General features: G+C 41.7%; 1 protein-coding gene across 4 annotated transcripts in view; it reads right to left on the bottom strand.

The window, feature by feature from the left end:
• Window positions 1-11,969, bottom strand: part of PTGFR (prostaglandin F receptor) — a 48,588-nt gene extending 36,619 nt beyond the window's left edge. The window contains exons 1-2 of one of the 4 annotated variants that reach the window (XM_046645741.1): window positions 11,843-11,969; window positions 8,927-9,796 (exon numbers count right to left, since the gene is read on the bottom strand). In XM_046645741.1, the coding sequence (XP_046501697.1) occupies window positions 8,927-9,724 (798 nt within the window). In that variant the 5' untranslated portion in view covers window positions 9,725-9,796; window positions 11,843-11,969. Of the gene's footprint in view, window positions 1-8,926; window positions 9,797-10,765; window positions 10,850-11,069; window positions 11,152-11,257; window positions 11,414-11,842 lie in introns of those variants that run through there. The other 3 variants (XM_046645740.1, XM_046645743.1, XM_046645742.1) reach the window with 3 other exon arrangements.
• Between the last annotated feature and the right edge of the window lie 489 nt (window positions 11,970-12,458).

Below are 12,458 nucleotides of genomic sequence, written 5' to 3'. Positions count from 1 at the left end.
ATTTCCTACACGTCCTCTTTTCTCACTGCCTATAAGTACTGTTGCTTAGGGCCATAGATATCATGACCAGTTAAATCACAGAGATTGTTCTCCTAGGATCTAGAGCACTACCTGGAGGTGCTCAGTAAACGTCTGTCAAATAAATAAACAAATAATGACTTGCGGACCACCAAATTGCAAGTGACAGCTCGCTACTATAGCACCATTATTCATTTTATAACTAGTTAAAAAGCACCTTTGGTCACCTCGTTGACAAAATTATTGGCTGGCAGCATTAATATTTAATAGTAACAGCAACAATAATGACAACAGCATAATAACTGAAGCATACGGTTCTTACTATGTCAGGCACTATTTTATCTTACATATATCAATTTATTTAGTTCTCACACAACCCAGTGAAGAAGGTACTATTCTAGACCTATTTTACATACAAGGAAATGGAGGCACAGAGCGGTTATGGTCACACAGCCAGTAAGTGGAAGAAACAAAACAACTCTTAATTACTACACTATATTGCCTCTCCAAGAGCTAATATCTTAGCTTTTAGACAAGGTGTATCTTTTACTCCAACTAAGTTATAAGCTCCTTAAAGAAAGAGCTTTATCTTTTATTCCCTGGAACCACTCACAAGCCAAGCATCGTGCCTTATACACAACAGTCTCAGTAAGTTTTTGCTCATTTTAACTTGATTCCAATAATTTATAAATGAATATCTTACAGAGTATTATAATCATAAATTATTGGAATATTTGAATTTGAATAAGATGCAAAAGATTAGCAGGCAACATCTTTACTTCTGGTGAGGCAGTGAAATAAGGAGCAATAATCTGAAACTTCAAGTGGAAATGTCCAAGAAAGTTTTCTGAATCTATGAGCTCCCTCTTTTCCCTTCCATTACAACCAAACCTTCTTACTAGACGAGAAAATGGAAAACATCTGAGCTAAACACAGATGATTATTTCCAGTTGAGATGGTGGATTGCGAGAAGCAATAGACTTTTTGAGGATTTTTGGATTTTTTTGAACATTTACTCTGCACCAATCACTGTGTTATGGGATAATAGGAAGGTCAAACCATTTTTTCTGATAGTACTTTAAACTAAGTATTATTATTATAATCAGTTCACAGAAGTGCAAAATTGGCTTAGAGTAACTCAAGGTCACAACTAAGAGGTGGTGGGGCTGGACCCTGCCCCCTGCCTGGACTTGAATAACTACAGTATTCTAAAGGGAAGGCTTGATTTGGGACTATGCACAAAAAGCTAAAATAAATCCTTTTACATAACCGAATTGTCTCTGTCTCCTTCATCCTCACACCACAGCCACACTCCCCTTTGGCATTCCACAGTCTGAATTTTATTTGGGAATTCAGTAGCATAGAAAGAGTGAGAAAAACCACCTTCCTGTCTGTATAAAGCCACAATTGTATCCACTCTTCGTGGCATTGCTATCCTTACACCCAGGATAGACGACAGACAAAGTGACAAATTTACAAAAGCTCTGAAGGCTAATATTTACAAATATCAAAAGACGAATTGCTCCTATTGGATGAAGCCCTCTCTAAATACAGATAGAGGGCATTGATGTACCAGGTGAAATTCAGTGTGGCTACAAATGCCTTCCAACTCAAATATAAATGGAACGCATTTTCTATACCTCCTGTAAGGAGAAGACTAAGCAAATAAAATTAAAATTGGCAACCCAGAGAGATTTGGGGCACATCAACATCTTGAACTGTTCTTCAAATGTTTTGGAGCTTAATAAAAACTCCCAAACACATTCAGCCAGAAGATTTTTATATCCAGGAGGGTATAAATTTAATCCACATGTCTCTGATCCGTTTGCACTTGAATCATTCAAGTAATGTTTTGTAAGTGCCGTCTCAATGTCTATGATATCTTTGGGCATTTTTATAAGTCTTTCTCCCTAAAAACAGGAAGTCATGTTTTGCCAAGAGTAAATGATACCAAAGTATACCAGACCATCGTGCACATCTGAAGCAAGAGAATTTTGCGTAAATTCTCAACCTAGCAGTGTCTTTTTAAATTAATTGACCTTTGCTGGGCCAATTTTACACTATACACTTCCAAGAAGGGAGGTGATCGACTCAAATGAGTTCAACTGCAAAGGCCTATACAAAGTTCAATGTTGTTGTCAAATGACAGTGGAAACCTACGTGTAATATACTTTAATTTAGATAATGTGTGAACAAATGGACTTCTGGAAGACTGTGGGAAGCCGGACCCTGCAGGAAGCAGACTTTGAGACAGAGATCTGCATGCACGAAGTTTTCTGGGGCGTGTGAGGCGGTGAGGGAAGCAGGGTTTGGCAAGGGAGAAGCAGAGCTGCGATCTGGTTGCAGGAAAGACCTCAGCAAGCTCTGAAGCATGGATGACCCTTCAGAAATGTCCCATATGAGGCAAGAAGGTAAGTGCTTTGTACCCCTACATCCACCTGTCACTGCACACAGAATGACCAAAGAGAGCGGGGCACAACCATGGGCTGGGGGAAGCTCCCTTTGGCTGAAGTAATTTCCCCCAGAGCAAGGCTCACCCAAAAGGGGTTCTGGATGGGGCACCGGAGTGTCCACAAAATAGGTCTGTTGGACCTTAAACTGTTAATCCTCTGTGAAAATAAAACCTACCCAATCTTTTAGTCTGATTAGCAATACAAATTAAGCCATGTATTCACTCAATCAGCTGCTAAAGACTTGAGGTAAGCAAGCTCATTCTATAGAAAAATTTCAACATTTACCATAGAGGTTTTATTTATGACAATGAACGACCAATATCTGCAGGTTTTACTCAAAGGAATTATCACTTCTTGTCTCCTGACATGACCTCCTCAAAGATAAAACACCAATAAAATTAAATACATTTGGGGGGAGAGGAAAATGTGTGCATGTAGAGAAAAAGGCAGTGCTAAAGACAAAGGGGCAAAAATAACTTTGAATTAGTTATGTCACCTAATTTCTTCCTTTGCTTTCAATACTTCCCATTCAATATTTGGTTCCTTACTTCATTCTTTCAACAAACATTGGTGTATGACCTACGGCTTGTAGAAACTAAAACACAAACCAGTAATATAGAGCCTAGCCAGCAGGGACCACTGAGAATGAGAGAGAAAATTGGTATGTAGACAAATAATTGTAATAGCATCATCATAAAATAATACCAATCATAGTTTACCCATGAAATTCCTCTGGTTGCTGACAAAATTTCTAAATTCTAGCACCAATGCAAACCATAGAATGTTCAGGATTCTCCAGGATTTTACTTCCAACTGATACTCCTGGGGAACCTCTGAACACACTTTCCTCCTCTCAGACCTCTCCTATTCAAATCCCAATTCGAAGCATTAGAAGCATCCCTGAGGCCAACCATCCGAGTCCTGACCTCATCAGCAGAGTGGGTCCAGAGTGGAAACGAGCGCCGTCACTGACGGAGCCCTCCTTACATGAGATTCATTGAGCAAATACTTATTGACCCCAAATATGTGCAGCATTGGTCTAGGACCTGAGGATATAGCAATAAACAAGGTCCCTTCCTTCAAGGAGCTGATATGCTAGAGGTAGAAACCAAACAACCACCAAACAGAGAAATGAATCCTGTGTTACCAGATATTGCTAAGTGCTGTGACAGAAATACAGTAGAGGAGGACAAGAGAGAAGAGAAAGGGTACTTTTTAAGATAACCTACACAGAGGACATAAAATTTAAGAGAGGAGTAAGAGAGAAAGCCACATGGATGTCAGGAGGAAAGTGACAGGGAAGAGAACGCCAAGGCTCAGGGACAGGAATGTGCTCCCAAATCTCCTAGAACTGTTCCTCTGCCAGCTACTGTCATTGACCTCATGCCACTTACTCGATGCCCTCTCAAACACAGAAGTAGCCTGGATTCCCATAAGGTAAACTACATTAACACATCTTTAAAATACACCTTTTCTTCTGGATATGAATTTTGAGTGGCATGTGTCTGAGTTGTTTAAGAATTTTGTAGAAGCAGAACCTAAGTGTCATCAGTCCTTTACTCAGACAACATCACTGCTGCTTCCATGTTCCAAACACGGGAGCACTCTCACTTCACAAAGGAATGAGCTACAACAATTTATGACAACATTGCCTCTAAAATCAGCAGCAATCCGAGGATACACCAGAAAGACCCACTTTCCAAGATGTGACATAAAACCATAAGAGCCCATTTTGTTTTTAATTTAAGAAAGAAAGCTATTCAAAACCCTTTTCTTTAGTACAGTTAGACCCAATGGTGGATTAGTTAATTTTTTTAATTTGGGAAATAATTTACACATGTACACGTTATTTATGTACATGTTTATACATTTTCCACATTTTCTTTTCACTTAAAACAGGTAAATGTACATCCATCCACTGTCCTTTTGGTGTAGAGGCAAGTGTAAAAGACACATATACAGATTTCCATGACACAGTTCTTAAACATGATAACGAGGGCCAGCCTTTCAAAGAAAACAATCTTCACTAACAGTCAAAGTGTTCTGTGATGTTGTGTTGTTCAATCATTTGCCACTAGCCCTGTAAGATCTGGTCATTATGATGCTGATACCTTTAGTAACTCAGTAAAGTTAATTAACCATCCAGTTGTTTGATTTATATCTGACAAACATCTTAGTAATCAAAAATTTAACTACGTTGACTAGAAATACTAGCGTTAAGAGTAAGAATCTTAGAAAAATCAAACTCAATCTCTACACATGCAAGAGAACACATTTCTTGGGAAACTCACCTACATAAGAAATCGTTTTGCTCTTCATATACTTTATACTTCTTTTCCCAATTCAAAATAATCCTCTATCCCTGAAGAGAAGGTCAACAAAGGTATGGCCTTCTAGAAAGATCGCTGAAGTTTAATAGTGTCATGTCTATAGTTGCTGCTTTAGGGAACAGATTGGAAATTACCACTTGGTTTCAGTATTTGCTTAATTAACTCTTACCTACAAAACTCAGCATCCACATTCTGGTCAATCATTTCCAATCTCTTGACATTCATGCTACTTGAGTTACAGTCAACCAGTCAACAAGTATTTACTGCTCTGCCAAACTAGTGAAACAAGCACAGCAATAAGAATAAATTCCTTTTAGGATTACATATTCTAGAAATGGAACATTAAAAAGAATCATTACCTGTATAAAGAAAGAAACAAAGAATATTAAGAAAATGTTACTTGAAAGTGCTGGTAAATGTCTTTTTCACCCTCTTTTAAATGTCAAAAGAATGTCTTCAAGCTTTATTTATTAAGGAAAAGGAGTCACCTAGGATGCACACAAGACGATTTTATAGTTGCCATTTGACTCTCAAAAATCTTTGTATTAACTTAGTGCTAAATGGAGCTGTAAACTAATACGTATCTATTGTAGTTTCCTGTATTTTTCAGTTGGGAGTGTAATTAAATGAATTTATATGAGTTAACCATGTTTAAAACTATAAAATCCAGATACTGTAAAATTTAAGAAGTCATTAACAAGCTATATTTTAAACTAATATTATGATTGTACTACATCTCTACATCTCAATTCCTAAACACACATACACACACACACATTTCCCCTTTGGGGAAAATAAAACAGATTAAATTTTTTTTTAAAAAACCTACCACAGGGGATTTTTAGGGCGGTGAAACTATTCTGTATGATACTGTAATGGTGGACACATGTCAATAGACATTTGTCCAAACCCACACAATGTAGAACACGATGAGAGAACCCTAATGTCAACTACAGACTCCAGTTAATAATAACGCATCAGCATTGGCTCATCAATTGTAATAAACGTCCCACACCAATGCAAGATGTTAATAACAAGGATGCCTAGAGAGATAAGGGGAGACATGAGGAGGTATATGTGAACTTTGTGCTTTCCACTCATTTTTCTGTTAACCTAAAACTACTCGAGAAAAATAAAGTATATTAAAAAAGAGAGAGAATTCAAACAAACATCATGATCATCTTACCTTTGTATTGATTAGAACTCAATCATCAAAATTAATAAAGTATCCCCTTTGTCATGAGTTACAAATTTAAATAGTTTTAGAAATTATGCCACTATTGATAAGTTTTGATGCAGTGCATCCTGTCAAGCACAGACATCATCTGCATTACTCGCTTCCTCTTTTAGGGTAGGCACCTGCACCTTCGTTTCAGTTTGAGGCTTGAAAATGACAGCACAGGTCACAGGCTGTGTGCAGATGTTCAATTCAAATTACAAATCCAACAATTTGTATTTATCAATCATAGAGAGAAGGCTCACGGTGTAAAGCAGGGCAGTGACCTGAAAGCTGTCACCATTATAGTACATCTAAGGGAATCTAGAAGCTTGGTTTCAGAGGTATTTTAAAAACTAAGAAAGTTTTAAAATACAGGATGGGCAGGAGAATGTTGGCTCAGAATTAAGATCTATGCAATTCCTCCTAGGCATTTAAGGAAAAAAGGAGAAATGTTTCAATTGAGGTATTAGTGTTGGGTGTTATTCTGACATTTGCAAGCCTGAGTGTTTTACTAGGATTCCACTTAGAGCTGTCTGATGGCCTTAACCCATGCCCAAGGCGCTTGTTCCAAGACCACGAAAGTTATCAATTCTTTAGCCAGAACTTGCTAAAGACCCAAGTCTCCACAAGACAGACCAGGAATGCAAAGAATGCTTGAAACAACTCAAAACAGCAATCCATCAAGGAGTGTCCGTGCTACACCTAGTACATGTCTAACACAGAAATAATCTGCACACTAAAAAGCATTTTAGAGGCAATGGTATATTGGTATCATAGATGTAACAATAATCACAGATAAATAGAACGTAGACCTCCGAAAATGTTTCACAAAAATAAAATTATGTTTCCAGTAGGAAATATGTTCAAAATATGAACTAAATTGTAATATTCATGTCAACAGTGCAGGAAACCAAAAATTCAGGAAAAGAAATTAGGGAAGAACATAAATTCAACATATCCATGGCAAGAGTGAGACCTTACCACTTTCCATAGTCTTGAGTAGTTAACCCATCGTTCCTAGCTCTCAAAGTCAAAAGTCAGAACTAAGCAGAATTTAAAGGTGACTCAGAACAAGCAAAAACCAAAGCCCCACTGATTACCTCAGCTGTTCAGTGTCTCTGTCTCTCACTGAGTTCACGATTTCACTATTTTCAGGTTTTCCTCAGGGCTATGACCTTCATTTCAAAATGTCTTTAAATATTTCAGCTACCTCTTTTCTCACCTTCTTTGTATTTCCTTTCCAACCCCTAAATTAATTTTAACTCTAATCAGATTCACTTTTTATTTCGAGAAGCTACTCTATCTCAAAGTTTAAGAAAAAAAGCAACATTTCTTCAATGGAAATTCCCTTGTCAAGTGGTATAAATTAAACTCTTCAAGAATGAACACTGAAGTGATTCCAAGTGTTGATAGAACTGGCCTCTGCTATTCAGACAGAGACAACTATCCCGTGAGCACAGGTCATATCCCTGTGTGGTGTCACCTAAACTGACAACAAACAAGCCTCAAAGTGTTGACGTGCCTTGACAGAGCCAACCCAGCCTTCCCCTGGTGTGGTTCCTAGGACCAATTCGGGAACATCATAAAAATATTTAAATGATTTAACAATTCAAGAAGCTAAATTGAAATTGTGAGGAAATAATACACATAGAAATAAAGAAATATTCAAAAACTAGAAATCCATCCATGATATAAAATAGGCTATCAAAAAATCTGTCTGCAGCAGCAGCTCCCCCCAAATTTTCTGTGCATCAAGATCATCAGGATTTTCTATTAAAACTCCACTGGCAACAACTGGGCAATGGGCCTGTTGGGGGCCTAGGAAAACTGCATTAGTCACAAGCATCTTCAAACCACCATTCAAGGCATTGACCATGACCTTTGTGTTCCATCTACCTTTGTCTCACCCCTTTTCCTCACCTCTTCCTGTGTATCACCTCTATTACTAACATGGGATATCAGCTCGTTTCCCCATTGGTACAGAAAAAGGAATGAAGATAATCTGTGCTGCCATTATTAGCTACGCAGAGAAGGAATTTTTCTCTTTCATGGTGTGGTGTCACTCTTTCCATCATAAAGTAAACTGTTAGAGGGAGTGAAGGTCATATTATCAATCATAAGTATTTTTTTTCTTGTCTTCTACCCAGAATGTAATATAAATGACTTATGTTTGTTGCTAATTCCTTATACTTAGCTTTCACTTCCAAATAAAAATACCAAGCTGTCAAATATAGCTGCTGGCTAAATTTAAAAAAAAAAAGAAAGGAATGAAATGATAAGGGAAGAATCTCTGGCCTTCCTGCCAATCAAATCTTTCCCTGCACTACTGGCATGGTTCCCGGGTTAGCGAACTAGTGATTTCTTTACCTGATCCATCCATACAGTTCACCTGAACTACCCAACTGTCTCGACTCATCACCTCCCCTTGTAAGCTGAGACCTGGGCATTGTGTGTTTAGAAGAACCTGGTACCTAATATGCCTTGTCTATAAATTAAAAGTCTGGCTAATTTTCCACCAAGACTTACTGGAGTCCATTCCAATACCGTATTATAGTTGGTCATTTTTTTTCACATTTTAGAGACGAATCATATTCAGTATATTAAAACTACGTTACTTCTGTTAAAATTACTTTATACTGCACAGCTAACAGGTAACATTACCATTAGAGTTGTTTGGCAAGACATTTCTTTCAACTCAGGGCTTGGGGAAATAACCATGGGCATCCTAAGTAGCTTAAATCTAAGCCAGAGTTCAGTGCTGAAATAAGGAGTGAACTCCAGCATTTAAAAGACTGAACAGTGCTGCCCAGCAAGACTAACAACTTGGAAAAAGATAGCAAACTTTGTACTGAATGAACATGGATTAACTGAAGAAAGCAGAAATTGTCAAAATGTTAGGTTCTTACCAGAAATGGACTCCAGCAAATGCAGGAGACACACATTATAGCCAGGAGCTGGATGACCATTTCAAAATGATGAGATCTGCCTTGTCTGTGCTGCTGATTTTTAAATTTAACTCTTAAAAGTGTAATTCCTGTGATGGCATTGCACAAGAATGAAACGACAAGGGCTAAGAGCCCCAGGAAAGAAAAAAGTAGAAGATAAAACCTATCTTCCCAGTCTTTGATGTCTTCCGTGTTGTAGAAACACCAGGTCCTCGACGCTTGAATTTTATAGTCGCGATTTCCAAGGATGGGCAGTAAAGCTATGAAAACAGCAAACAAGCACACGCCACTCAACATTATTTTCACATGCTTGGACGTAATTTTCGTAGAATGAAATATTGGTTTGGTGACCCCAATACATCGCTCAATGGCCATTGCACTGCCTAGAAGAAGTGGGCACAGACCAGAGAACACCATGCAGATACCAAAAATACTGCAAAGGACATTTGATTGGTCAAAGCGGATCCAGTCTTTATCAGAAGCATATACAAAGACTGCTATAGCTCCATTGATGAGGTGGCCAAAGAAGTCTGTGATTACCAGGGCACTAGCCAAAAGCAGAAACGATGCCTTGGACTTCTGTCTAAATCTCTGATACGCCTTCATGAGAATAGCAATGGCAAGGCTGTTGGATAAGATTCCCACTGTCATGAAGATTATTGAAAAAAATACTGAAAGCCGGTTTTCCGTCTGGCAAGTTGTATTTGAAAGGAGCCCAGCTGCAGGAGACACTGGCTGTTTGGAATTGTTCATGGACATTGTTGTAGAGATAAAAGCTGGTCGCTCAAGTCATCTCCCTCTCAGAACAGTGCAGGCTTGCAGTCCAGACATCTGTAGCATAAAGACAGGATTTATGAGCACTGGGTAACTGCTCATCTGACATTTAAGACCGCAGCGCCCCAGCACCCTGTGGTGGGAATCAGATTTATCTGGCCTATCAAAAGCAAGGTTGCATCACAGTGTAAACAGCACACATCTGCCTGCGGTTCCACGAGTCATTTTCAAGGTAAAGAAGCTGCCAAAATGGAGACCCCTTGGTTAACCTCTGGGGCCCTCTGCCAATGGGCACCTCCTAAATCTCTTCCTGACACTTCCCTGACACATTAAAACTTTTTACGAAAATCACTAACAAGATTAGATTTAAACCCAATAAAGTTTTTAAAAGCAGAATCGTCTATTTAAATAACGACATAACATTTCAAAATTTCCTGCCTTTTTCTTTGATGGGTTTCGTCCCCAAACTGCAGATTATTCCTTAGGTGAACTACCTGTTTGTTAGCTGACAAAACAATCTTCTCCAAACTTTGGGAGGGGGCAAAGGGGACCAGCAAGCTCACTGATGTTAAATAGGGCTTCTCTGAATAAGTTTTAAAACTATTTGATTTCGATCAAATAACAGCAAACCACACGCATCAGTGACCCACGGGAAGCAGAGCGGTGAGGCTCTCTGAAGGTTTTCTGGTCCACCTACCACCTGTGCAGAAATCCTGGCTGGTGAGAGGAAAGGAGGCGGGCGGCGCTCACTGTGAGCACATCTGCCTAGATGCTAAGTTACAGCTTCAGGGTAGCAACATCCAATACAACGTATTTGCCGCTCCTTCCCTAGTGAATTAAGGCCTGAGTCACAGACCCTCAGTACCCACCGACCACAGCCACCCCGCCCCGAGCTAATTCGCTTGGCGTTTCCCAGAGCAGCTTTCCGGGAGGTGGGAATTCCGGAGCCAGCCTTTCCTGGGACCCGCCCGAGTGGGGCCGCCCGGCCTGCCCGGAGGGCGGCCGTCTCCTCCAGGTCTTACTCACAGCTCGACTTTCTCCCGTTACTTCCCCGCCGCCCGCAGCCCTCGGCTTGCAACATCCTTCCCAAACCTCCTAACTTGCTGAAACTTTCTGCGATTGCTCAAACGCCAGAGGGCCGTTTTCCTTCTCCCAACCCCGGGGGCGCCAAAGGCCTGCTCTGGCCTGGGTGCAGGACTCGAAGCGTCGCCAACAGGGAACCACACAGCCAAAAGGGGATAGCTTCCTCTGCCCATTTCCCTCCTCTGAGACTCTCTCTACCCGGTCCCCAGGCGCCCAGCTCAGAATCGGGACGGGTCAGCCCGAGTACCCTTCTCTCTGGAGTCTTCCCAGCTTGGGGCATGGTCCAAACTTGTCGCCAAGCGCAGGCTAAGGTGCCCTCCAGTGCGGCCGGCTGCAGATGCCGCCGAGCGTCCGGGGATAGGGTGGCCAACCCGTGATCGGGCTGAGCATCCGGAGGCAGCCGCGTGGGAAGCCAGCCGCCGGAAGGGTGCTTACCTTGGCGTCCAGGGCCGCCGGCAGGGCTCTCGGCGGAGCAGCAGAGCGCGCCGCTCGGTGCGCCATCGCGCGCCCGGCTCCGCTCCGCCACCGCCGCCACAGGTTCCTCGGGAGCCGCGCCCCCGCTCCGGCTCCGGCCCCGGCCCCGGCTCCCGCTCCCGCCCCCGGCTCCCGCTCCCGCCCCGGCCCCGGCCCCGGCCCCGGCCCCGGCCCCAGCTCCGGCTCAGGCTGGGTCTGGCCGCGCGTCCCTCTGCGCGCTCCCCCACCGTGGAACCTGCCGGGCGCTCGGCTCCTCCGATCCCTCAGCACCTAGCTGCGCTCGCAGCCTGGGCAGGCTGGAGGGCGCGGGTGACCTCCGCCCCTTTCTCTTCTGTCTCCTCTCCGCCCCTTTTCCATGAGCCCAGAGCCGGACCCGGAGAGACGAGGGCATCGCGCTCAGATGCTACGGCTCCCCCGTCAGCCTCAGAGCTGCCCTTTCAGCAGCCCGACCACTTAGGGAAAAGTTTTGTTTGAACTCATTTTCAAGCTCAAGACGCCATCCCTAGGGCTACAAAATGGGAATCTGGAGAGCGGAGGAAAGCTTACCCACAGCTGTCAGATCGTAGTTTGCAGAGTTAATTCATCCCAAATCCAGCTCGGAAAGGATAAAGAAACCAGGTACGAAGAAAGAGATGGTGTATTTGAGGAAGGGCTTGGTGGTTGATATCCCCCACGGAGTTGAAAGCAGGTAGTCAAGCCACGTGTTGTAAATGGAAACAGTCCCTGCCTTAGGGTTCACTGTCAATTAGAGCACTGACTGTGTTTCTGGCTTTCTAAGGAATGTGAGAAGGGAAAGCGATGAGAAGCATTCTGGAAGAACCCTGCAGACAAGGGATTGTAACATTTTAATGATTAAAAGGCCCAATGGGGAGAGAATTTCTCGTGAGTATTTACCCAAAGAGATGTGAATCTAACAAATTTTATGGAGAAAATTTCATGATCAAGTGAAGCAATATCCATTACTTCATAAGAAATTATAATGAGCCAGTTTAATACTATAGCTGTTTTTTACTAATACCATTTTGCCCCATACCTATTAACTGTGCCTCATTTTTCCAGGTAAACACTTATAGGAATCTATTACTGATCTTTGCTCTTTTTCTTTTAGTAAAATGTTGCCACCACCTATGTAAAAAACCAGTGTCACACAGAAATAAACCAT

Source organism: Equus quagga, chromosome 18 (genome assembly GCF_021613505.1).
Source record: "Equus quagga isolate Etosha38 chromosome 18, UCLA_HA_Equagga_1.0, whole genome shotgun sequence".
NCBI lineage: Eukaryota > Metazoa > Chordata > Mammalia > Perissodactyla > Equidae > Equus > Equus quagga.
This window is presented reverse-complemented; position numbering and strand designations above follow the sequence as displayed.